Source organism: Oreochromis aureus, linkage group 22, assembly GCF_013358895.1.
Source record: "Oreochromis aureus strain Israel breed Guangdong linkage group 22, ZZ_aureus, whole genome shotgun sequence".
NCBI classification, from domain to species: Eukaryota; Metazoa; Chordata; class Actinopteri; order Cichliformes; family Cichlidae; genus Oreochromis; species Oreochromis aureus.
Genome location: NC_052962.1, coordinates 206,644 through 234,180, shown reverse-complemented (window position 1 = coordinate 234,180; position 27,537 = coordinate 206,644). Strand labels below are relative to the sequence as shown.

The 27,537-nt window shown below is 43.2% G+C and overlaps 1 protein-coding gene across 3 annotated transcripts; it reads left to right on the top strand.

Annotated features, from left to right (window-relative positions):
• The first annotated feature begins 97 nt into the window (after positions 1 to 97).
• On the top strand, positions 98 to 23,832 carry vars2 (valyl-tRNA synthetase 2, mitochondrial). Of its 3 annotated transcripts, none has more exons than XR_005609769.1 (29): positions 98 to 461; positions 1,658 to 1,739; positions 1,821 to 1,921; positions 3,151 to 3,272; positions 3,346 to 3,412; positions 3,594 to 3,691; positions 3,774 to 3,855; positions 4,324 to 4,443; positions 4,919 to 5,027; positions 5,102 to 5,190; positions 8,559 to 8,649; positions 8,749 to 8,876; positions 8,976 to 9,079; positions 10,928 to 11,009; positions 11,115 to 11,191; positions 11,310 to 11,397; positions 11,625 to 11,718; positions 12,825 to 12,895; positions 12,967 to 13,092; positions 13,185 to 13,289; positions 13,699 to 13,767; positions 13,846 to 13,924; positions 14,309 to 14,439; positions 16,191 to 16,343; positions 16,623 to 16,874; positions 18,895 to 19,006; positions 20,574 to 20,776; positions 21,205 to 21,350; positions 21,631 to 21,753. XR_005609769.1 is itself a non-coding variant. In XM_039605194.1 (29 exons), exons 1-29 carry the CDS (start codon positions 300 to 302, stop codon positions 21,638 to 21,640), a joined length of 3,084 nt encoding a protein of 1,027 aa, XP_039461128.1. In that variant the 5' UTR covers positions 98 to 299; the 3' UTR covers positions 21,641 to 21,772. The 3 variants fall into 3 exon arrangements, 2 of the variants coding, with proteins under 2 accessions (XP_039461128.1, XP_039461127.1); XM_039605194.1 differs by having other exon boundaries at positions 21,205 to 21,281; positions 21,631 to 21,772; XM_039605193.1 differs by lacking the exon at positions 21,205 to 21,350 and adding an exon at positions 23,492 to 23,832 and having other exon boundaries at positions 99 to 461; positions 21,631 to 21,780.
• The last annotated feature ends 3,705 nt before the right edge of the window (positions 23,833 to 27,537 follow it).

The following is a 27,537-nucleotide window of genomic DNA, read 5'->3' as shown; positions in this document are numbered from 1 at the left end:
GTTCCTCTTAGCTTTAACTTGAAACCAATGACTGTAGAAAACACTACAGTCATTGCTAGAAACGCTGTGTGGGGAAGATATTTCCAGACGGACCAAGTGTGTTTCCTGTTGTCCGTGAAGATTTAATAGCCCGTCAACAAACAGCACAAAATCATACTGGAACATCGTTTCGTCACGGGTTTAATTTTGTGTAAAGCTTCCATACAAACGTCTGTCCTCAGGTTGGCAGGGACAAAGTAGTTAAGTTACACGGCTGTGGCTGGCATGTGTGGGCATTCTAGCGTGTAAAGTTACCGAGGATGTGGAGGACAGGTACTGGTCCGAGTCTGAGGAGGGCAGCCAGACTCTGTTCCAGCACCCAACCAAAAGCTTCTCACACAAACTTCACTGCACGGCCCCACGCCGAGAAGCAGAGGCGCAGACGAGTGCGGGAGGAGGGCATCCTATCGAGTCAGCATGGTGTAAGTTAGAGGGAGGCAAAGCACGAAGGCTAAAGCTCTCTGTCAAATCCTCCAAGGAAAGAGTACTAGTGCGTTTGTGTGTATTTTTACGGATATACTGGCATCGTTGTATTAATAATAGCAATAATAATGTAATAGTTTAATGCTGCACTCATTAGTTACCTCTGCCTCCCATTCTACTTTTAAATACTCTAGGAACAACAAGTAGGCCTGCAGTGTGAGAGCGAAGTGCTCTAATAGGGTGATATGGTACTACAAGGTCATTAAGATAAGATGGGGCCTGATTATTTAAGACCTTGTATGTGAGGAGCAGGATTTTGAATTCAATTCTGGATTTAACAGGAAGCCAATGAAGGGAAGCCAAAACAGGAGAAATCTGCTCTCTCTTCCTAGTCCCTGTCAGGACCCTTGCTGCAGCATTTTGGATTAACTGAAGGCTTTTCAGGGAGTTTTTAGGACATCCTGATAATAATGAATTACAGTAGTCCAGCCTGGAAGTAATAAATGCATGAACTAGTTTTTCAGCATCACTCTGAGACAGGATATTTCTAATTTTAGAGATGTTGCGCAAATGGAAGAAAGCAGTCTTACATATTTGTTTAATATGTGCATTGAAGGACATGTCCTGGTCAAAAATGACTCCAAGGTTCCTCACAGCATTACTGGAGGCCAAGGTAATGCCATCCAGAGTAAGAATCTGCTTAGATACCATATTTCTAAGATTTTCAGGGCCGAGTACAATAACCTCAGTTTGATCTGAATTAAGAAGCAGAAAGTTAGCGGCCATCCAGGTCTTTATGTCTTTAATTGATGCTTTCATTTAATAAAGTTATTCAAACCTACACAGCCATCTGTGAAAATCAGTTGCTGTTCGTGCTGGAAAATCTGTCCAATGTGTCTAACTGGAAACAATCGTGCAAAGCAGAGTGGGCTAAAATTCCTCCACAGTGATGTGAAAGAGTCATTGGTTGTTAACTCAAACACTTGATTGGACGTCTTGAGGGTAGCACTACCAGTTATTGGGTTTAGGGGACAATTACTTTACACACTTTTGTGTTTGAACCGTGTTGACTTGTGACTTGTTCAGTGCTGTTTTAATGGACTCTGTCCATTATGGTGTCATAAATACAGTTATGAGAGAATAAATACATAGCTGAAGCTGCCAGTTAGACCAGCTCTGATGTTTCTGTTTGCAGAGTGCTGAAGGTAAAGCAGTAAAGTGGAGTGAGAAGCAGAAGATTGCTTATACCGGTCCTACACCTCCTGGGGCAAAGAAAGGTGACTCTCCTGTAACCCCCGTTGGCTTGGCTCTCTCTTCTCCTTGCAGGCTCTGAAAGTCCTTTTTCTTTTTCCCTACAGACACTAGCTTACCGTTCCCGTCTTGTTACAGTCCAGAGTATGTGGAGTCCAGCTGGTATCAGTGGTGGGAGAAAGAGGGATTCTTCAGTCCTGAGCAACACGTAAACATGTGATCTTGTTAAATCAAATTATTACCATTGCAGTTAGAAATGAATTCACTTTAATGCAGTTTTTTGCAGTTTCTATGAAACAAACTAAGTGATTAATCAGCTAAGCTTTCATATGTGATTTCCCTGCAACGTGCACGCTTTTTATTAAGTGATGCAGAAAATGGATGAACAGTTTTAGAGCACTGATCAGAAAACATACATCTGTATTTGTCACAGACAGTTTTCAATACATACAATTACTTCTACTTTGGTCATATTTTCAGGCATCAAAAGTGAACTTTATGTACTTTCTGACCATTGTCCTCCCAGCAGTGCTCTCTTTATTTGCTGTACAGCAGTTTGTTTTTTCTACAATAATTATTTTTATTGTAGAAAAAATATTGCTTTGCTTCTCCTGTTCATTTGACAGGAGAAGGCAGGTTGCTGTGGTTTCCTCCTGTGTTGTTTTTGCTTTGCTTTTTCTTTTTCTCTCACCAGGTGATGAAGCAGATTTTCAGTGTTTTTTTTTTTTTGTTTTTTTTTCTCCCTCCCTCTTCATCTCGAGTTTTTCCTCCTCTTCTCCCCAACTTCTCTGTCCCTCGTCTTTCCTGTCCCCCGGTCCTGTCCATTCTGATTGTAATAATTCAAAATAAATAAAAATAAATAAATAATAAAGGTTGAATAAAATATGACAATCACGTGGACCGGTATGGCAAAAAGCCATAATGATCTATTTGGGAAGGCCTATTTTTCTGGGCCTTCAGACAATCATTGTGTTTGTAAGAACAGAAAAGTGCATCTTCCTCAGATGTGATCATGCTGCAAGCCTGACCACCTCAGAGTTGGTCAGAGCAATCTGATTGTATTTCATTTTTAATGTATTCAAGTTATCCAGGTAAAGGTGGCACGACAAGGAGCAAAAAAGTCTTCACTCAGTCTCAAAAGTCCACCTTAATGTTCTATTTCATTTGAATCTGAACGTGTGTGTGTGTTTTGTTTTGTTTTTTTTTTTGTTTTGTTTTGTTTTTTTTTTTGTTTGTTTGTTTTTTTTTAATCATTTCATTTTATTTGGGTTTAGAAGTCAAGTTAATATTTTCAATTATTAGAAAATATACATTACTAAAGCACGAGCAACAGTACTACGATATATTACGATATATTTGATTACAGCAAAGGAAAAAGTTGCTCTTCAGAGCGAGTGTGCACACACACAAGTCATGTGTTTCCCTTCCTGCTCTCAGGAACGGCTGCCCCACGCTGTGGATCAGACCTTCTCTCTGTGTATTCCTCCACCAAACGTGACTGGGACTCTGCACCTGGGCCACGCTCTGACAGTAGCTGTAGAGGATGCACTGGTTCGATGGTAACTATCAACAGCAGAGCAGCATGTTGTCTTTGTTCTCTGAGCTCATCTGTTGATGGTTTGTATCCACCAGGAGAAGGATGCAGGGCTGCAGAGTGCTGTGGGTGCCTGGATGTGACCATGCAGGTATCGCAACGCAGGTACGCGTAATGACGGTTTGGCTCACATGTTCTCAGGTGTCTCTCAGAGTAACATCAAAGTATGGAAACTGCTAAAAATCACACATTTATATCAAATTCCATTTTTAAGGCTGAAGATTGTCGTTGCAACGCTTGTGGCACATGCTCAGTGCTGTAGAGTGTCGATGTGCTCGTGTTTTAGACGGTGGTGGAGAGGAGACTGCTGAGGCAAACAGGGAGGCACAGACGAGACTTTAAGAGGGACGAGTTTCTGGAGGAGGTGTGGAAGTGGAAGAATGAGTGAGTCCTCACATCTGGACTTCTGAGCACATCTGGTGTGTGGCCTACACAGTGTTTGTTGAGTTTTGAGCTTCTGTTGCAGGAAAGGAGACGAGATCTACCACCAGCTGAGGAAGCTTGGAGCTTCTCTGGACTGGAGCAGAGCCTGTTTCACTATGGACCCAGTAAGACTCGAGTCACACATCTTCCTGCTCTGGTTCCTTACTCTACGATTCAACGTGTTGATGGAGATTTACGTATGAAGCCATCCCAGGAAGATAATCTCAACCATCCTAATGAGCTGATTTATGAAACTGTACAAATAACTGCAGCGGTACAAAGGGAGATGAATATGAAACTCTAGTGCGATGTAAGCACATACACCACATATACACGATGGGTAGAGATGATAAGTCATTCCTAGCCTCCCTGCTTCCAGTAAGGCAGATTTATTTATTTTTAGCCATCTCTGCCTCCTCACCACGGCGCACACACAGGCTCGTCTAAATGATTCAGAGAAATCTCACCATCCCGTGGCCATTAGAATTGCAGAGTGAAACACTGAAGTTGAGCTGTACAATTGGCTGTAGTGCTGAATGGGGGAAACATGAGCACCTTTAACTGTTTATCCTGCTTTTGTGATTTGATTTCAGGGTTTTAGCAGAGCTGTAACAGCAGCGTTTGTTCGTCTGTGTGACTCTGGTCTAATTTATCGCTCAGAGGGTTTGGTCAGCTGGAGCTGTGCCCTGGAATCTGCCATCTCTGACATAGAGGTGAGACAGCTTTACATAAATGGATAGCAGATTCAACAAGTGGACAGAATAATAGAGACAGTAATGTGTCTTCTCCCCAACCTAAAGTTACTCGTATCCATGGATCCAGACAGCTTTCATATTTATTAATAACTTGTATGTAAGTGGCTTTTTTATATAAGAAAGTGTATAAGGTTTTATTTTGCTTGGTGTTCCTTAGCACATGGACATTAATGTCGTCATATCTAAAACTAAAAGTTATGGGAAGAATTCCACTCAGAGAGACCATCTCTGTGCTGAAAACAGTACAAAATCTGCTCTTTGCCTCCATGTGAGCAATAAAACCTTCAGCATGTGTTTGCATGTCTAATGCTACAGTCTGATAATGTGACCCGATACAGGTGAAGCTCACACATGAGCACTCACTGTACGTTTTTTAGATTAGCTACAGAGCAGAGCGTCCCTCTGATGTAATATCACTTGAACTCATCATCAGGTAGACTCGAAGGAGCTCTCCGGCCGGACCATGTTGTCTGTTCCTGGCTATGAAAACGAGATTGAGTTTGGAACGATGCTGAGCTTTGCGTATCCCGTAGAAGGCCATGGTGCGTATCCGGGACCATCCTGGGATGTGGTGCATCTTATATTTTGTACATTGATCCTCTTCTCTGTATCTTAGACACCGAGGTGGTGGTCTCCACCACCCGTCCAGAGACTATGCTGGGAGACGTGGCCATAGCTGTTCACCCTGATGATCCTCGATACCAGGCCAGTAGTTTGAGATACTGTGGGAGTGTCTCAGTGGGAGTGGAAGTGTTTAAAATATTGCAGGACAAGCAACAATAAACAGTACAGATCTCCTACACCGCTTAGTGTATTGTAACTAGAGATGGACCGATCCGATATTACGTATCGGTATCGGTCCGATACTGACGTAAATTACTGGATCAGATATCAGCGAGAAATAAAAAATGTAATCCGATCCATTAAATATCAAAAAAGCATCTCACAAAACTTGCGACACGGCGTAACTCGGCTCATAACCGTAGCACGTCGGAGCAGTGTGCTCACGTGATAGAGCGGCTGTGTGTATTTGTAGCCTCGCTAGCAAACCAGCATTTCATCTCCGAGGAAGTTATCCCAGAGAGAAGTAAAGCAAGTGTGTAAGTTCATCTCTGAATGTTTGTAAAGCATTCCCACGTTAAGCTTAACAACCGATATATGGAGCGACTGCCTCTCTCTCCCTCTCCTGCTGCTACTTCAATCATGAAACTGATCAATGATCAGCTGATCGGCTTTTCTGTCGCGAGTCCGTCTCTCTTCTTTGTTTTTGGCCCACTTTGCACCAGAAAGAGGAAACCAGCAGCTGAACAACAGCAGCACGTTTAAGCTTGATAAGCTGTTGTTAGAATGTATTTAATATTACTTTCTACACCAGGATCCTTTTCTACGTAGCTGACGGCTGGTAACTGTGCAGGGGCGGATCTAGCAAAGTGTAGCCAGGGGGGCCGATAGGGCATTAACAGGGAAAAGGGGGCACAAAGACATACTTTTCTTTCTTATTCTCATTTAAAATGTCGAGCTTTTAATAAATAATTATCTGAATCTTACACCCAAAGTTTTAATCTGATGTAAAATGTATAGAAGTCCATTACTGTATATAGTAACTGTTAAGTCTAATATACCCTAGTAAGCTATAGTACTTTTTCCTTTGGGAAGGTACCATCTGTGAATTCTGCAATTCTGTTGAAGAAAGATGTTGAATCTATTTAATTATTCTTGAAAAATAATTTATTTCTGTGCATTTTTTTTTCGCCCTGCATCAAATTAAAGTTGATTACATCGATTAAGCATCATCAGGTGGAGGGTGGGGGGGGGTTCCCTATTTTTTTTGCTGGGAGTTTGCAACCCTGTTAGTTAGGTTGCTTAATATTTCTGCTAAGTACTCTTTAAAATACCAGAATAGGGAGGATGGAGCAGGTTTAAGTTTATTAGATTGATCAGTGTTGCTGAACTATGAAATATTTTGGGCGAGGTGTATTTTGTACATACAGGTATAACAGAATAGCTTTAGTGTTGTTTACTTAAACTTGAGTATGAACTTATACAAAATGCAGCAAGATATTAAAAAACAGTTTTATTGATTAAAAAACACACTATATCGGATTCATATCGGTATCGGCAGATATCCAAATTTATGATATTGGTATCGGACATAAAAAAGTGGTATCGTGCCATCTCTAATTGTAACATTAGTGAGCTGAAAACACAACGACTGTTCAGAGAAAACTTTAAAAGGGATGTGAGCAAGCACCGTAACACAACGGTGAGACACTACATCAGGCGTCCGTTCTTCGTACCTCGCTAAGTAAGTTAGCCGGATTTGATTGTTGACGATTTCGCGTGATCTTGGATCGTTCGGTTCTCCGAAGCTCATCCGGGACTTGCTGTCATAGCAACAGATCCGTAAGCGTAAACCTGCTCGGGAGCAGGTTTACTTTATGTAAACAGGATTAGATCGCGGCCACTCAGGTATGTCCGCTTCATTTATACGAAAGCAACAGCAACATTTCTCCACTGTTTTTCCATAAATAAATATTATCAATGTAACTAAAGATAATGCAGTATTTGATTCTTTTATTGATTTCATACAGATACATACAGGTCATTTCCGAAAAAAAGGGAAATGTACTATTAATCATTCTATTTCATGTATTTGATTATTTCAGATGTAATTCATATTTTAGAGTAGTAATAGTAAAACACTTCGTGTAATCAAGATGACAGACCACGGCTATAAAAGCGAAGGTGGATTTGGGAAGTCTGTCGCAGCCATGTCCTGTCCGTTTGTACGCGAGCAAGGAAGGTGCAAGATTGATAAGGAGAGTTTACAGAATTTAGCGTATATTGCGGGATAGACGGGATCCTTTAGCTCAGCGCGACAGTGTGCTCATAGAGAGATATCGATTCTCCCGTGAGGGTATTATTTACTTAACACTCTCTCTCTCTCACACACTCTCTCTCTATATATATATATCTCCCGACTTACTGTGCTTACATGCTTTTACATGCATTACTTACATGCTTCAGTCACCCCTTGCATGGGAACAGGTAAAAGTGATGGAGTGTTATGTCAAACTACACACAAAAAAACCCACAATGTCAATAAATGTCACAGTACAAAAAGGGGTGTGACGAGGGGGTGCAGGACCACCACCTGTCTTTATTTGCTCTGCCCTTTTCTTGGTTGCTGTTATAAACAAACAAACAGATTATTTCAGGGTCTCTTTTCAAGAGACTAAAAGCAATATAAGTGATAAATATTACTATTCTGTGGAATATTCTTATATTTCACTTTTACTTTTTCCCATGTTCTAGTGGGTCCTGTTGTGGCTCTAATGTGAAAGAGGATATAATGTAATATAATATAATAAAACTTACGAGTTTAATTTGTCAGCAACTTTCTGCCAGCCCTCTCTCCTTGCGTTTGCAGCCTTTGCAGTGTTCCCCTGCGTTTTAATTAAACTCTGAAACTCCTGATATCCCTCAATCAAGAGTTCTTGCTCTGCTGCCGTAAAATACTGAGCGCGCTCCTTCGACATCTTCGCCGACCAATCAAAGGGTTGCCGATCAATGTTTCTACTATCGATGCGTAGCCCCTTTTAAGCCACCCAGTGATCTCACATTACTTCATCCAGCTATACTAATCGTCAACAACAGGTGTGTTCGGAGAACCGGATTAGCGAGCTCAAAGTTGGCGCGATGATTTGATCTTGGATGAGGTAAGCGAGGTACGAAGAACAGACCCCAGGGGTGGAAATGTCCAGGCGTGGAGGGCCGGCGTCCTGCAGGTTTTAGCTGTGTCCTCGATCCAACACAGCTGATTTAAATGACCTCCTCAGCATGTCTTGCAGTTCTCCAGAGGCCTGGTAATGAACTAATCATGTGATTCAGGTGTGTTGACCCAGGGTGATATCTAAAACCTGCAGGACACCGGCCCTCGAGGAGTTGGACACCCCTGCACTGCAGCATCAGGAAGCCTGGAGGCCAAACGAATGAACTGCAGGCTGGAAGAGTGGAAACTACATGAACAGCGTGACGCTTGTTTCACAGAGTGGTGTCTTTGCTTCTTCCAGACTGTTCATGGGAAGCACTGCAGACATCCTTTCACTGACAGACTGTTACCCATCATCACTGATTCAATGGTGGACGTGGAGCTTGGAACCGGTGAAGACCACACCTGACACCTGACGGGACACTGTTCCTGCGGATGTGTTCAGCCCTCTGACCCGTGGTATCCGCCCACTTCCTGTTTGTCTTTTGCAGGTGCAGTGAAGGTGACTCCTGCTCATGACCACACAGACTTCGTCCTCTCACAGAGACACTCACTCCCACGCCTGACTGTGATTGCTGGCGATGGGACGATGACAGGGTCCTGTGGACAGTGGCTGGAGGTGCTGTGTTACCTGTTTGTATACATGTGTGAGTTTGTTGTGTGCTGCTGGTGCAGTTTGGTGTGTCTTTGGTTTTCACTTTTCTTTTTCTTTGTGAAGGGAGTGAAGCGTTTTGATGCCAGACAGCTCGTTGTGGAAGCTCTGGTTGAGAAAAGACTGTTCAGAGGAAGAAAAGATCATGCCATGAGTTTACCCATCTGCAGGTACAGCAGCGCGTGCACGCTCAACGTCTGAGTGTTTACTCTAAAGGAGCTGGATGGACTGTGTTGTGTGCAGCTTCTTTTCATTAGAGCGTTTTGTGCCAGCCGACACCACGGTACAGAGTTTGAACTGGTTTTTGTGTTGATGCATCGATTAACGGCAAATTAAAGGGAAAGCCTGAATGCTTGACCCTTGCAGTGACCAGCTCAGAGGGCTCTGCTTTGCTTTTGGGGAATTTTGCTGTCGTGGGTTAGCTTCACTTGTCCCCCTGGAGCAGAGGTAAGTAATTATTTTCCTACAAAGCCACATGAGAAGCTGGGACTGCTGTGAGGGGCACACAAATATATCCTGATCTCTTTATATGAAGCTTATTAGCCCTCATTAGTCTCTCATGTGGTCCCGGACCCCACATCAGTACAAAGCTGTCTATATGAGCACCTTATGATCACAGTTAATTCATCCATAGGACAGCAGGGGGCACTGCAGGACTTGATGCAGAGTAAACTGTGGAAATCGTAATGGTCTACATTGGGGGTTTCCAACTCCAGGCCTGGAGGGCCGGTGTCCTGCAAGTTTTAGATGTGTCCTTGATCCAACACAGCTGATTTAAATAGCCTCCTCAACATGTCTTGAAGTTCTCCAGAGGCCTGCAGGACACCGGCCCTCGAGGCCACCTCTTGTCTACATAGTCACCAGATCTCACACATCAGGGATTTTGGACCAGTATAATAGCCACGACTCTTCATCACCATCATCAAAACAGCAAATCAGAGAATTTCTTTAATTTTTTTAAAGGAGCGCTTCCACAGCTTTCCCGTGACTTGAAATAATGCCAAGATGCACTGAAGTAGTTCTTAAAGTATGTTTTTGCCATTTTATGCCTTTCTTTCCTTTAATTTGTCACCTGTCTATAGCTTCGCTCAGTCAACTTGATCAGCCAAGAAAAACATTCAGTCCTCTTCAAAATTAATTGTTTAAACAAGTGAAGCGTGCAGCTGTCTGCCTCTTTACTTTATATCCATCAACAGATTTTTGAATGCTTCACTTGTTTCCATGTACAAATAGTCTTTTTTTTTTCTTTTTTTTTTTTTTTGTAATTCAGTTTTATTTATACAGTACCAGATGACAACAACAGTCTCCTCAAGGCACTTTATATTGTAAGGTCGACCCTACAATAATCCATACAGAGGAAAAACCCAACAATCATATGACCCCCTATCAGCAAGCACTTTGGCGACAGTGGGAAGGAAAAACTCCCTTTTAACAGGAAGAAACCTCCGGCAGAACCAGGCTCAGGGAGGCGGGGCCATCTGCTGCGCGACGGTTGGGGTGAAAGAAGGAAAACAGGATAAAGACATGCTGTGGAAGAGAGACAGAGATTAATAACAGATATGATTCGATGCAGAGAGGTCTATTAACACATAGTGAGTGAAGAAGAAACACCCAGTGCATCATGGGAATCCCCGGCAGCCTACGTCTATTGCAGCATAACTAAGGGAGGATTCAGGGTCACCTGGTCCAGCCCTAACTATATGCTTTAGCAAAAAGGAAAGTTTGAAGCCTAATCTTGAAAGTAGAGATAGTGTCTGTCTCCCGAATCCAAACTGGAAGCTGGTTCCACAGAAGAGGGGCCTGAAAACTGAAGGCTCTGCCTCCCATTCTACTTTTAAATACTCTAGGAACAACAAGTAGGCCTGCAGTGTGAGAGCGAAGTGCTCTAATAGGGTGATATGGTACTACAAGGTCATTAAGATAAGATGGGGCCTGATTATTATGTATTTTTCCTGCTCATTTTCTTCTTTGTGGTTTCTCTTTCCTGATTCTTTTTCCCACTCTCCTCTCTGTTTTAGCCGCTCAGGAGACATCATTGAACCCCTTCTAAAAAACCAGTGGTTTGTCCGGTGTGATGAAATGGCAAAAAAAGCTGTGCAGGTCAGTTTACAGCTGTATCGATTCCATGACTTGCTTTCAAAAGTAAAATTGATGAAAAAGTTCCCGGGTCACTATCGTCACGGAGGTGTTGTCTTTCCCGGTCAGGCTGTCGAGGAAAGACGGCTGGAAATCATTCCTGAGTACTACACCAAGACGTGGAAGAACTGGCTGTCCAACATCAGGTAGTGTGGCAGCGTGTGTCGTCAGTGACATGTGTGAAATGACACCGCTCTAACAATAATGCAGCTCTTGTCACAGAACGTGTGGGTTGTGAACAATGTGCCTCTGTTTGCTGTGCAGTGACTGGTGCATATCCAGGCAGCTCTGGTGGGGTCATCAGATCCCTGCCTACAAAGTGATGCTTCCTAATTATGAGGGCCAACAAGAGGTTAGTGTGTGGGAAAACTTCCAAAAATAGCATGCTTGTGTTGCCTGAGATTGACAGATTCATGCAGAGGAACCTTGAACCAAAAGAAGGACTGCACAGAGTTTGTAGATTGTTTGGTGAATTATCTGATAATCCCTACATTGTACACAAGTGTCAGTCTGTTCCAGTCTGTAGTATAAGTGTGTGTGCGCATGTGTGTGTGTGTGTGTGTGTGTGTGTGTGTGTAGGAGCAGTGGGTTTGGGGACACAGCGAGGACGAGGCCCGTCAGAAAGCTGCTGTCAAATATGGATTGAAGCCAGATGCCGTCACATTGACTCGGGGTGACTCACCTCCTTCCTGACCTTTAACCTGCTGCTGTATCTACACACTGTTACCTTATTATTTGTTCCTATTGTTATTTCTGTAAACCACTAATATGACTGTGCTACAGCCGGCTAAATGACGAGGCCAAGGATTTGCTGATCTAATGAGACACGATATGGACCTAAACATGTTCATGATTATTACACACTGCTGTGTAAAAGTATTTGTTGCCTACTTGATTGTTTGGTAGTTTTTTGGTGCATGTCTGTCACATGTTTCAGATTGTCAAACAGGTTTTAATGTCAGGCTAAAATAACCCAGTGGCAGCAGGCGTTTGGAGTCTGAAACCTGCTGCCACCCTCACAGTAAGAACTTGAGTGTTGTGTTGCTAATGAGTCTTTCACACTGAGCCAATCTTCGTTATAAAATTCTTTACATCGAGGGTGTTTTTGTGAGGCGACCCTTCCTGTTCTTGTCAGCAGTGGTTTCCTCTCACATGGAGGCCATGTTTGCCTGCTCTCATTCAGATTGTTGAATCATGAGCTCTGACCTTAACTGAGACCGAGGTCTTCTTTAGATGTTGTTCTAGGTTCTTCGGTCACCTCCTGGATGAGTTGTCAGTGCACTCTTTGAGTAATTTTGGCAGACCGGTTGCTCCTGTGAAGGTTCGCACTGTTTTCTCCATGTGTGGATGACTGATGGCTCTCACCGTGGTAAATGCCTCTGTACCCGTGTCAGACTCACAGATGTCAGTGATTGGATCGCGATGTGCTGGTGTTTGACATCTTTTGGCTTACTTCACTTTGTCTGCATTTCTTAATTCAACAGCTAGGTTTGGATAGCTTTTTTTTTTTTTCCTGTAATAAATTTAAAAACAGTCTTTTTTTATTTACTCTGGTTACTTATGTCTAATATAAAACTGTGTTTGATGATCTGAAGCATGTGTGACAAAAATCCCCAAAACTAAGAAATCAGGAAAAAAGCCAAATGTGTCACATTAGAATTCAGTGTAATGGGTCCAGTTAGTGATTTACTGAGTTGGACAGATGATGTTGAGATAAAATAAAAGAGTGTGAGGTGTGTCAGAATTCAGCTTCTACAGTTACACTGTTCCCTGTTTCAGACCCAGATGTCTTGGATACATGGTTTTCCTCTGCGCTCTTTCCCTTTGCCATGCTTGGCTGGCCAGATCAGGTACTGGACTTCCTCTGACTGAATGTGAAAAGAAGCAACCCTCATCCCTAACCTACCCACTCTTTCCACAGACCGCTGACCTGCAGCAGTTTTACCCTAACTCTGTTCTGGAGACGGGCAGTGACCTCATCTTTTTCTGGGTGGCCAGGATGGTGATGCTTGGAACAGAGCTGACCGGGCAGCTACCCTTTAAACAGGTTACTTATAATAATGAGAAAATGGACTACAGCCTCAGGATATCCTGTTATTTTATTTTTGTCTCTCATCCCGTTTCCTTCCTATCTCTTAGGTCCTGTTTCATTCACTAGTGAGAGATAAATATGGCAGAAAAATGAGTAAATCTCTGGGAAATGTCATCGACCCCTTAGACGTTATACACGGAGTCACTTTGGAGGTAATAAGGCCGTAATGACTGTCTGACATCCGCCTCACTCAGGGAAGAGCCTCGGCATCTTTAAACTAGTATCAGAAACATCATGTTAGCGTGCTTCAGCAACCTGTCTGTTTTTGCGCTCTGTTTTAAGGAAATGGTTACATTTTATTCACTTTTCTGCTCATTCTAGACGTCTTAAAGAAAAGCAGTTATTCATTTGTCTTTACTGCTACAGCACGGTGCAGCTCTGGAGCTAACAACAGCTGGCGAAAGGATGCATTTTCATTTTATCTCACAAACCTCTGAGTTGCTCCGAAGATGCATAGCAGAGTTGAATGCAGTACAGCTGTCACCGCGGCACAGAGACAGCCGTCTGTTCTTCACCTTAAACGTTGTGTTGTGAAAGTTTTGCTGTCCTCCGTCCTCTTAGACACTTCAAGGAAAAGTGAAGGAGGGGAACCTTGATCCGAGGGAGCAGCTGGTTGCCATGGAAGCACAGGTCAGCTCCCCTCCCTCCCGTCTCGTTCTTTCTCTTTATTCCCACTCTTATCTGTCTGCTACATCTGCTTCCCCACAGAGGAAGGACTTCCCCGTGGGGATCCCAGAGTGTGGGACCGATGCTCTGCGCTTTGCCCTTTGCTCTCACAAAATGCAGGGTGAGTGAGTCCCTCCTCTTATCTGACGGGAAACCCTTTGTCAGAGCGAATGAATGTGGAAGACAGTGTCAGGGGAAAGAAGATGTGATGCATATGTTCACTAGAGTTAAAAGTGACTGAATAACATATTATTGATCCCTATTTCACATAAAAGCCAGCCGTCATTACAACACAGAAGGTTAAAACCATGTCGGGTACCTTCAAGTAGCTTATGAGATGTTATCAGGGTGATAACCATATCATCTTTCATCACAGTCAGAGGTTCCTAACTAGTAACTAACTGCTGGAGAGCAGAACATTCAAACAAGTGATCCATGTTAGACCAGTGGGCTGCTTCTTTATCTTTTTACTGTGTGTAACATTTTCACTTTTGCCTCTTGTCAGGAGAAGACATCAGTCTGTCCGTCTCTCAGGTTCTGAGCTGCAGACACTTCTGTAATAAGATGTGGCAGACCTTAAGGTTCACATTGGGAGTGCTGAGTGAGAACAGAGCAACAGTGGAAACCATAGCAAAGGTACAGCAAGAACGATCTTAGATGGACATTTCGAGCGCTTCTTTTTACCTTATAGACTTGTTGTTGTTTGAAAAAGGCTTCTCTGACAGGATATTTTTGTTTGCATGTAGGAGCCTGTGTGTGCGTGCGTGAGTTTTTTTTAAAGGATGCACTGAGCCTACATGTCAAAGAGTGAGCACTGTGAGCTGTGTTGAATGTAACACGAGTGCAAAAATAGAGGAAAGTGTTTTTGTACAAAGACTGTCAGAGGTTCTCTATAGCAAGGGAAAGAAATTGGTCCCTTATAAACACTACTTTAGCATTTTCTTTCTGAGAGCGACAGGAATATTTAAAGTTTACACGACGTCCACCTCTGCACTCAGGGAAAAGAACAGTTTGTGTCGCTGAGCAGGAACCTGATATGTCCAAGAACAACTGCAGAGGCCCGGGCTGGAGTCCCGGGGCGTCTCCATGGTCCTGTCAAAAAATAAAGGCAGTCTAAGGCTACGTTCACACTGCAGGTCTTAATGCTCAATTCAGATTTTTTTGATCAAATCCGATTTTTTTGTCTGCTTGTTCACACTACAAATAAAATGCGACAGCAAACGCGCTCCAGTGTGAACGCTCAAAGCGGCCCGCATGCGCAAAAGATGATGTCACACACAACGCGCTCTGTTTAGACCCAGAGCAAACAGTATTGTTTGACTGATGGCCCTTAATATAAAGACTTCGGACTTTACGTTTCCCAATTTTGCTTTAAGTTATTTTGTTATTTACATAATAATGTAAATAACCTAATAATGATCCTTATTGCTGTTTTAGAGGAGCGGTGCTTCAAAGGATAATCTACAGATTTCTGTCAGAATCTGCAGAAAATACAGTACAAATAAAATGTTCACGTTTCTCCAACGTTGTCTTCCCAACAGTTTCACTGACATCTACACTGGAAGCGTTCGCGATGTCTTCTCCGGCGCTGATAATTGGCGTCTGTCTTGTGTCAGTGACGTAAAAGACGGATTTAATGCGACATGACCGTTCAAACAGCAGTCGCTTTCTAAAACATCGGATACGTATCGGATTCAGTACCACATACGAAAGTGACCCAGATCGGATTTGAAAATATCGGATTTGTGCCGTTCACACTGTCATACCATGATCGGATACGGGTCGCATAGGGTCAGAAAAGTCGGATTTGATGCGCTTTCGCCTGCAGTGTGAACGTAGCCTAATACAACAACACTGACTGACTCATACAGAGTGATTAGGTCAGCTGACCAGTTACCATGGAGCTCTTTGACTCAATAAGCTATCTCGCTGATCCTAAAACATAATTTTTTTGTTTTTTCCGTTGAGTCGGACTCAAAGCTGGAGGGAACTCGCGTTGTTTTTCTTCACAACAGAGGGACCAAACATGCACACCACGAGAAATACACCAGGTTAAAATGAACTACAGTTCTCCTCAAATATCAAAATACATCATGACAGCTCAACTTTGTTTTAACGGCGTGGACACTGAGCATGACACGCTGACAGGAACACTCCCACTTTACAAACAGCTGTGCAGTCTCTCAGAGGTTTGAGGTGTGTGAAATCTGACATTTGTGTTTGTGCCAAACTGTTTTACACACTGTTTGACAACGTGGAGTAAAAGACATGCGAATTCAACTGAAAAATGTTTACTTTTATCATCTTCTTCTAGTCTGTGGCATCATAAACTTGACTGTGTACACTGGAAGCACCTGTAGCCTTTTACAGTGTTTGCCTCTCTGCAGACAGCTCCTCTGAGCAGCATGGACCGCTGGATCTGCTCCAGACTCCACAGCACGGTTGGACAGTGTGAGCAGGCCTTTGACGCTTATGAGCTCCACACAGTCACGTCTGCCCTGTACTCCTTCTGGGTCCACAGCCTGTGTGATATTTACATGGTGAGGAGCACAACTGTCCCAGGACATGCGTAGACTTCGATCATCCCAACAGACCAGATAAGATCGTTACTGGTATCCTTTGTATCTCCACTGATCTTCTTACTGCTCTGTCTGAAAAAGACAATGTGATATATTTATTTGGTTTCTCCATGGAAACGTGGAGGCTCAAAGCTTAATGCAAAGAGATTAACCTAATTAAGACTAAAGTGTTAGAGCTAAGTCAGCAGTTAGCCCAGCACTGAATGAGCTGCTGTCACTTTGCTCTGTGTGTATTTGCAGGAGTATATAAAGCCTCTGCTGACCCAGCAGGACCAGGAAGCCGTCCTCACCACCGACGCAGAGCACAGTGGTGACGTGAGGCAGGCGGCCATCGCTGTTCTCTATCACTGTGTGTCTGTGTCCTTGGCCCTGCTCTCCCCCTTCATGCCGTTCATCACTGAGGAGCTGTGGCAGAGACTTCAGCCGTTTGCACCCGAAGCTGCTGCACAAACCAGCCTGTGTTTACAGCCGTACCCCCACTCCGCTCAGTTGGTAGGACTTTCTGAGGTTTTCAAGTGTTTGTAGCCCTCCAGCAAAGCACCTTTTTGTCTTAAATAATGCTAAAAAAAAACAAACAAAAAAAACCCTGCTAACATGCATTAATGTCTGGATTTTTGAAAATTCAAAGTTTCTACCAATCTCAAATTATTCCAGTCACAGTAAACCAAGTACAAGCTTGGCAGAAATCTCTCTCCTGTCAGAGATGAAGAGCAGAGACAGATCCAAACCATGTTCAGGCAAACTTTAGACACTAAAACTCACAGCAAGCAGAAGGAAACAGAACGTGACTGTTGGTGCTTATTAGGTGAGCTTCACCCAGATAAATTTACTGTAATTATACTGTAATTCAAGATTTTAATAACATTTCAGTGACAAATATCACCGGAGAAGCAGATAATATTGATCACACTGCCCAGTTTGTACACCCACAGACTGAGGGACAGTAAATAAAGTCCAGCTGACAGCAGCAGTAATCTTAAGGATGTAAGATCAACTCCCCACAATAACATAGATTAGATGATCTTATATTTATAGCAGGAAATAAACTCTCTGAACGTTTGGGAAAGAGAGATTTCACCAGTAATTACTCCTGTAGTGTTAAATGTCCGTCCATCCCTCTTCTACCACTAATCTAATTAGCCACTGAGCCTCCTCCCAGAACAGCTCACCTAAGCCTGGTGTGGCCAAACACTTCATCTGGCTCTTTTGCATGTGGAAGAGCAGCAGCTCGACTCTGAGCCCCTCACCGAGCCCCTCACCCTCTCTCTAAGGCTGAACCCAGGATTGCTCTCATCTCATTATTTCAGTCGTTACCCAAAGCTCATGATCATAGGTGAGGGTATGAATGTAGATGGACCAGCGACACCTTTGCTTTCACATTTGGCTCTTTCTGAATGTGAGTGTGTCACCACAATACAACAGACCAGTTCAGAGTGTGCACTGTCACTCCTGCTCTCCTTACTTAAATCGTTACAGTGAGCACTCCACCCTTCTCTGACTAAGGACCGTGGTCTTGGACTTGCAGCTAATTTTCAGCCAAGCTGCTTCAATTTCAGCTGCAAACTCTGAGAAGCCAACAACACCACATGAAAAAAGCGAAGACGAGATTCTGAGGCCACTGAGTGAGGTCCCCTCTGCCCCACCTCAGAATTCAGTAAATAAAAATGCTGAACAGAAAGAATAAATCTGACTTATTACCAACAATGTGGACCAAGCTCTAGCAACACTTGTACAGAGCCTGGATAACTCTTAACATCGAGCCCAATACAACGTATTCTTCAGCAATTCCCCACAGGATACCCAGAGGGATGCAGTTGAATGCCTTCTCCAAATCCACAAAGCACATGTAAACTAGTTCGGCAAACTACCATGAAATCTCGAATATCCATGAGAGGAGGAAGAGTCGGTCCAGCATTCCACAACCACAATGAAAAGATGGACTCACACCTCCAGTACCCTGGCATAGGCCTTCCCAAAGCCTGAGGAGTGTGATCCTCGACTTCTGTGGAATGTTGCAGAGGCGTGTCAACCAAGACAGTCCTACAACATGACCTGAAAAAGAAAAGATGAAAACTTGCACAAAGCAAACAATAAAAAACTTATTTGTGGGACGAGCAAACGCAAATCAGTGGAGTCAGAAAGGCACAGAGAGAAAGAGCCAAAGAAGTGGAAGCACAAACCGGGGAAAAGAGAAGGTGCAAACTTGGTAACATCCAGTAGTTGCAAATGAATGCATGCTGATAAAAGAGAGAAAAAGCTCTACTGTGGCATAACTAAGGTCACATGATCCAGCCCGAATAATAAGCTTCATCAAAACTTTTATTTTTTACTGAGGGTTTTCTCCCCACTAACCTGCACACTGAGATGCTTTCTTAGTCCAGGACTGAAAACTGGCCCAGAGTTATTAAAAGTAGCTTACACAGAGGAATGCACAGGACCCTATACAACACTGTCCATGTACTTCAGCTGATGTGTTAGTTTTCTAACCTCCCTGTCCTTTCCATTCTCACAGGCACACTGGCATTTTGCCGAAGAGGAAAGAGGTTTCCTGCTGGTACAGGAAGTGATCCGAGTGGCCCGTTCTTTACGAGCACAGTGTGGCATAACCAAAGCAAAACCTGACAGTAAGTCAACACAAGAAGACATAACCATTATCACACTGGCACTTCCACTGGCAAATGCTTGAAAGCAAATATAGCAACCCAGTTAAGTTTTGTTACTATGCAAAAGTCTTGAGTCACCCGTGATTTCTTCACTTTTTGCCAGGAAAATGGGGAAATGGCTGCAGCGATTTTTTTTTATTGATTTTTTTTAATATCTGCAAACCTTTATGGAGATGCAGCACAGAAGTCAAAGTCAGAGTTTGTGCAATATTAACAGGCTTGAAAGTCGATATTCAGTAAGACCAGCTTTACTCTTCACAGCCTGAGCTCTCTGAGACAGGTCTCTTTAAAAGTATCTTCAGGAATAGTTCTCCAGGCTTCTTGAAGAACATTCAGAGTTTTTCCTTGGATATTTCTGCCTCTTGTTCTGTTATCTGTCAGGATGATCCCACACTGCTTCGGGATCTGAGGAGGCTAGTCCACGACCGATGGTGTCCGATTGTATTCCATTTCATTTTTTTTCTATTCGTTAGACTTTCACTGCCTCACCAGTCTTTTGGGGATCACTGTCAGGCTGAAATGAAGCTCTTGCCAATTGGATGCTTTCAGGATGACGTTATATAATGGATCAAACTCTGATGGTACTTTTCTGCCTTTGCAATTCCATTAATTTTGATGTCCACACCACTGGCTGAAACGCAGCCCCAGAGGTCGAGGGCCATGTTTTACAGATGGCTGTAGACCTGCACTGTTCACCTCTACCTGATGTTCTCTGAAGAATTCAGTGATTTGAACCAAAAGTTTCAGATTTGGATTTCTCTCCATCAGACATGTTTTGATTGTCAGTACACGTCTTGCATAATTTTCATGCCTTAGTTTTTTTTTTTTTTTCTCCGCTTCATTAAGAATGACTTCTTGACAGCTACACTTCCACTGAGACCATTTCTGGCAGTAGATGGACCAGTAAATGCATGATTTTTCAGGTTTTGTTTCAGCTCTTTGCTAGTGCAGTATGTTTTACATACTAATATATGCTAAATTTTTAACTTACAGCTTTTTAGGAGTCATCTTGTTTGTGTAAAAATACCAGTTGGACGAGTATTAAATAGTATCTTTGGTATTTTTCTTAGACTCGGCTCAAAAATTGGAACAAATTGTGTTTTTGGCACGCTGCTTGTAACAAAGTGCCAAAGGCCTCACTTAAAATTGGTTCTTTGCTAAGTTGCCTGTTATGTGTAGACACAACACTGGTTCTTAACTTTGGAGTCTTTTTTTGTTTTTGTTTTTTAATGCGTGAATTATTCAGAGGTCAGAGGTTCAACAAACAAACATAAAACATTCCTTTGAAAATGGTCAGGTATGAAGACTGAGTATGAATATGTGTAACAAAGTAGCCAAACTCTGAACGTCTTCTGAAAGCTGGAGAGCTTTTGTTCCAAACCATTTCAAACTTACAGCTGAGTCTAGCTCCTTGGGAGCAAATTATAGGGCAATGAGTTGTGGCTCGAGACTTGAGCACCACAGTCTAAAAATATTAAGAAAATAATAAAAAGGATTATTTAATTTATTTAAATCTTGATTGTTTCAGTGTGGGCAGTGTGTTCGCCCAGCCAGGCCGAGGTCCTCCTTCGCTTCGGGTCAGCGATTAGGACTTTAAGCCGAATCTCCGCCCTTCACATCTGCTGTTCTGACACAAACGGTATCCCCCTGTCTGTTCACTCCACTTCTCCGCCCAAAACAAGCCTCGTTGGTGTGGTGGATCACACATGTCAGCTACATCTTCACTTTCAAGTATGTGTCGGGCTTCTTCTGCATGAAGCATAACTTCATTGTTAATGAAATAACTTTGTGTGTTGGACTGACTGACAGTTTAGTCTTTCATTTCTTAAAACAAACTTTTAGAAATGAGAGTATTGGGATTATCATCTGACATACTGTGAATGAAATTATATGAACCCAATCTGTAATGCATAGGATTTAATAAGTTAGGAGCAGTCAGGTTACGCTAATAACTTGATTGGTTGATCATCACCAAGTGTGCAGTTTTGGCAGTTTGCTGGCATGAACACCATGATCAGTAGTGGGTCAACTACCCTCTTACGCAGTACAGATTATAATATTAATATCTGGAACCCTCCACCTTTGGCCTTAAAACTGAGGAAGCTTCTCAGACGAGAGGTGAAATGTCTTCAAGAAACTTAGAGAAGTTTCTCTCCAAGCTTTTTAGATCATCAGGAGAGCTTTCAGATGAAACCACTGAAGACCATGAGCTCCTCTGTACACAGACGAGTCAGAGGTGAGGGCATCTGTCCCACAGCCAAGCCTGGAGTCATGCATCGGGACAATGTACCCAAACATAGTCAAGGTGCTGCAATATCCCAGTCACGGTGTGGACCTGAACTCCATTGAAATGCTGTGGCAGGACCTTATGAGAGCTGTGTTTAAATACATGCACGCACGTAATCTATGAGTATTAAATGTCATGTGACCTTTGCTTAAGCAAATCTAATAACTCTTCAGAGAAGCACACATTGTTAAAGTCATGTTTGCATTGTGATGAGAATCCCATCCTGTTCCTGTTGAATGGTTTTGCAGTGGTGATGAGGATGCTGGTCATGTCTAACGTACTGTGTTGTGTCTCTCAGAGTGGAATGAACATTGAGAAACAGATTGTGCAGCTCTCTCAGCGCAGAGACAGGCTCGTCCCAAAGCTGGATGAAATCCTTGCCAGAGTCCAGTCTCCAAGCTACCTCACCAAGGTTCCTTCTCATATCAGAGAGCAGATGGACAGTAAGGTGGGCACTGTGCAGTAAGGTGAATGAGACCTGCAGCGGCTCTGTTTGTAACTTCTTCACTATATCTGAGTCAGGTTTATGTTTTGGAGAGAGAGAATCAAAGCTCGGGGAATGGCACTGCTGCTGTGTCACTCTCTAACCAACGGATGGTTGTAGAGTGGTGCACTGAACATTTCAAAGACTGATGCTGAGATTTGGCTGATAAAATAAAAATTACAATTTAAAATAGTAGATTATATCAAAACCACGTACATATACGTACATTCTTCCACTCTTTCCACACAAAAACCTCGAATCCTGCTGTGGCAGAATGAGGAGCCACACACCAGCTTTGCACGTTCTGGTGCTTTTTATTCGTTTCCTTCTTCAAAGCACGAGCAGCTGTTCAGCTGCCCTGCACACACCTCCGCCCTCCAGTCCCGGCACCATCCTTAAAGGGGGGGGTGTGGTTTGGTGATGGAGATCAGGTGCGTATGACACCACACTCTGAACCCACTGCTCCACCCGCCCACTGCAGCTGAGCCACACACACCCCTTACCTGCTAGGACAAAACAGCCCCCAACCCCCTTTATGAGGCATCAGTCTGCAGAACAAAAGGGAGAAAAAGGCTAGGCGTGTCAAGCAGGGGTTCTCCACAGAGAGCTTTCTTTACCTGCAATAAACAGGCCGCGGCAGGATGCGATGGCTGCCGTTTTATCCACCTGTGCCCTCCCCACAAGTGGTTCCTCAGATACTGTACCTCCCTCCGTCCAACTTCACACACATCTGAATTTTTGTGTGGGCTTAGACCAGTTTTCTTTAATCATGTCCAATGCCTCCGGCAGCTTTCTCCCAAACAGTGAATCAAAGGGAGAAGACGTTCATGGCCAAACCAACAGCCACATCCAGACTGGTTGGGTGGTGGCAGCAGACCCACTCCGCGGCTTCTGCGGAAAGCCCTGCGATGAACTGTTCCTTATACCACCAGCTCTACGATGCAGGCCTCAGCGGGTAACCAGCCAGCTACCAGGTTCTCCAGTATTTTTGTCTGGGTCTAAGACTGGTCCCGCAGCTTCTCCCACTGGTGGTGAAACACTGCCACTTGCTCCCTCTGCTCTCTCTAGCCACGATCTCAGCCATCATCCGGGCCAGCGTCTCAGTTGGCTGGGCTGGTTGTGGTTCCGTCGTGCTGCGGCTGGGTTTCGGCATCACTGTGACAGGATGAGGACCCACACACCAGCTTTGCACGTTCTGGTAGCTTTTATTTCTAAGATTTTTTCCTCCTTCACAAAGCACAAGCAGGTATTCATCTGCTCTGCACACACTCGCATACACACCTCGCCCCTCCGGTCTCAGCACAATCCTTAAAGGGGAGGCTGGTTCACTGATGGAGATCAGGTGCATGTCAGCCTCCCCTGACACCACTCCTCCACCCCTCCCCTGCAGCTGAGCCACACCCCACCACACATACACGGTGGATCTCCTCCTAAGCCTAGGCCACACTCAATTTTAAAATGCACAGTCATCTTAAGCTAATATGTGGCTTCCTGCTGTGGTTATGCAATCCTGTGAGATTTTGCACAGTGAAAGGAAGGAAACACATGTAAATGCTAATGGTGTCATCAAGCTGTTGTTGTAACATTGTGCAGAACATTGTACATTCACTTTGTGAGTTCATACTAGCACTGTATCTATCTGTGTATTTTCATATGTTTTACTCTGTGTGTGCAGGTGTCTGCTTTGGAGCAGGAACTGAAAACTGTTGAGGATCAACTGAAATTGCTGCAAGAGATGCAAACAGCAGAATAACTGAAGCCTTTACAGTAGCTGTGTGGACTGCTCGAGGAAAAAAGCTGCTGTTTCATTATTTATAATATTATCTGAGTCAAAAATATGAACTTTATATTACTGTAATGGAGTTATACACTCTATAAGTACCAGTCCTGTCTGACTCCAGGTGTTTTGAGCATAGTGGAAGCATCTGCATTTGATCTGTTGCTCTTATTCCAAAAATATTGTCTTCTGTTCTGGCCTTTTAAAAACTCTGATTATAAAATAATTTTTATGATCAACCTTTCATTTTCATTGTGTTACCATGAATGTATTTCAAATCTGAATATTGCTGTGGGAAAGCACTTTTTGAGTATATCATCATTTAGACCCCAGAAGAATCATGGAGCGAATTTAGGAGGCTAAATAACTAACATGCAAACTAAAACAGCAGTTAATCTATTGATAGAAAATAATTATATCCTTTAAATTCCATTTTTTTTAAAATACACTGATTAGAGACGAAATGTAGAAAGCTAACTTTGAGTGTTCATACAGAAATTCATCCTCTTACTTTGCTATAACCAGTAGGAACCAAGTCAGCACTCGTATCTAATGACAGAATGAAGGTTTTCCTGCACAGCTTCACCTTCTCACAAAGAGCATGGACAAGAAGAGCGGTCTGAGATCAAAGCTCAAGCAACACTTGGTATAAAGATCAGCTTTATTACTTCACCGACATGTTTCAGCCTGTGGGTTTCATCGGGGTCGTCAAGAACTGCCCATACTTCACAGCCATGCTTTCCACAGGTTAACAGTCCTAGTTATGGTGGTTTTGTGTAGCTGCAGACGTTCCCTGTTTGTCTGTCATGCAGGCGGTCAGTAGCTGTGACAGTTTGCCAGAAAACAGCTTTTACCCAAATTCTGAAAACAGACTGTCCAAAAGTTATTAACCTCAACAGCTCACAACTTCAACAAGAAAAGTAAAAACACTCCCAGGGATTCTACCCATTCATGAGCAGGTTGCACCGTTGTTAAGAAGTGCTCAGCCAAACACCCTGAGTGAGTGTTGGAAGACCTTTCCAAGCTTCTTCCCCAGTTGCAGCTGGGACAGGCTGCGCACACTCAGATGTACATACTTCCTGGCACATTTGTGATTGTGCCGAGGAGCGAGCCTTAATTTTAGCTGGAACGTATCAGCTTTCCTAGAAAAAAAGAAAGAAGCTCGAGATTATGCCATAGTCCTAGTTCCAAACATATGCTGTTTGGAACTAGGTATTTGGTTATCTTGTTTAACCACTGAAGTGAGGAAACTTTTTTTTCACATTTATTCAAACGGTGTTTTAACTTAAAAGCTTTAGGGTTACATCTAGGTTACAGCTTGGCGCAGTAGTAGTGATGATTTAGCTTTGGAGTTGGACTACTGGGAATAACTGCAGTCTGTGGAAGTTGATAACAAAAGGAAACCGCTGTTGGCCAAGGAGAAGTCAAGAAGGTAACTGGAGGTCCATGACTTCCTGGATGAACACCACTGCCAGTACATGAAGTGAGTAAGTCTCCTTGTGCCCATGACCTTGCATAAACCCAGTCTTGTTTTGATTTGAAGGCTATGCTGTAACTACCATGTGATGGCCTACGTTCAGCTCTACAATCTAGTAAACAACTTCAAAGTTACTGACATGAGTTAAAGTCATCCACCTGATGACAAAGGCAGCAATGTAACCTTTGTTACCTTTGTAACTTTAGTTCATTACCTGCTGACAATCAGTGTAGTAAACAAATGTAATGATTCATACAAGCATGAGGAACACCAAACTACTGAACTAAGCAGTTCCTGGATCGCTGACAGTGTGGGTCCAAATTAGGGCAGTACAACCTTGCAGCTGTGCTATGTTCCATTGGACAGATCTACTGTAGTGACAGTCCCATCAGCGCTGCCTTGATGACACTACACCCTTACAGAATGACAAAAGAACTTCTGATAGGGCAAGACTTGTGTTTTTGTGTCTGTGGAGGTGAACCATTCTCCTGGAGTGATAAAGCTTTTCTCCTTTCTCTTAATTTGTGCGCCAAGGAAATGCCACTAAACCGCTCATATTAAAATAAAATATACATACAAACACAAAAACTGTAAGGAAAAACAGTGCAATGATTTACTGTGACAGTATGTCATGGTGAAGGATGCCTTCGCTCCTAAAATACATCTTCAGGAAAGAGGAGGCCTGCCAGGAGTTAGAGGAAAGGATGCACGTTTTTAGTTTCTGTGTATAACAGAGGTACAGCACACAGCTGGAAAAACAAACCATGGTTGGGAGGACTTACAAACAATTGTCTGTATGCCTCAGCCAATACTTATGCACATTAGTGCTTTTCACTGTGGTCACACTATCTTACAAATATCTAAGACTCTGTTCAACATCCACGGAGTCTTTTATCTCAAACACATATGCTTCTGCCGTGCCTCTAACACATCCCACATCTGGGGTGAAGCCCTCCAACCGCAGACTCTTCTGTACTGCACATATAAAATACCCATTCCACAGTCTTTCTGTCAGGTCCTGAAGATATTTGAAAAAGGAATATATTTCAGTGGAAAAGTGGGGAAAAAAAGTTAGGACTGGGCTTTGGGTGAGTTTGCTTAGCTCCAAAACTGCTGTTTGTAACATGCCATCTGTGTCATCACAGTGCTGAATAGTGAGGTCCTGGGGCTGCTTCTCAGCAGATGGAGGCTCGGGGATCCATGGGCTTTCAGTGCTGATGGCCCACAACTCTGTGGACCCAGCTGAGCCCTGCTGGCTCTCAGATGTCGGTACAGAAGTTCATGATACAGACTAAATAAAAAGAGGTGCTACACCAAAAACAAATCGGTAAGTCCACAAATTATGAATAGGGATTCTTTTCAGCTATAGAGGGAGAGGTAACATACACTTCAAAAACCTGGATTTTCACCGGCTAGCTCCTTCAAGTATCATTAGTTTCCTCTTGTTTTGGACATGTGTGCTTGTATTTGTCCTCATTTCTAACTTTTATATTTCTAAAAATATTCAGCTTTATTCAACAAACAATGTATTTAAGTGGAGAGACTCTTCAAATCTGGAAGACTTACTCTTCTTTTAACTCTAACTACTTCCACATATATTCACCTACAGACACCATTCAATCTTTAAAATGAAGCCAAGACATTTAACTATTCAGCTTGTCTTTTTGATATCTTGCATAGTTTTTCTTCAGTTCCAGTTTAGGTTTCATGCTTTTTTTCAACCATTTCAGTGTTTATAATGGTGTCTGTGGTTTCAGTGAGAAGATCAACAGGGTTATAGTGACAGGTTTTTGTTTTTCAACTGCTCCTGTGTCTACAGTGTTTGCCCTACAGCACAGGTGTCGAACTCCAGGCCTCGAGGGCCGGTGTCCTGCAGGCTTTAGATGTGTCCTTGATCCAACACAGCTGATTTAAATGGCTACATGACCTCCCCAACATGTCTTGAGGTTCTCCAGAAGCCTGTTAATGAACTAATCATTTGATTCAGGTGTGTTGACCTGGGTGAGATCCAAAACCTGCAGGACACCGGCCCTCGAGGCCTAGAGTTCGACACCCCTGCCCTACCTACAGCCATCATTTTACAATCATAGCATAGCCACATTTGTCCTCTTTCATCCAGTGTTATTGTTATTGTGACGGATATTACCGTTCTCTCATAAATATCACCAAAGTGCAGCCTCCTCCCAATCCAACTCTTTCATCGAGAACTATTAAAGCTGTTAAAACGGCTCCCAAATTTGGTCTGCAAATCAGAGTCGTAGGTTGTCTTTACAGTGTCACCGTGTCCAGATAATAAACTCTACAGATGTTTTTTTCAGACTGGATGATCAACCCCAGAGGTATAAAATACCATGTTATACCCGGTGAAATGCTGTGCTATGCTGCAGTTAATATACCAAGCTATCCTCAACCTACAAGAGCTACACACCAGCACTCTCATTCCCAATAGGGACCAAAGTGGAAAATT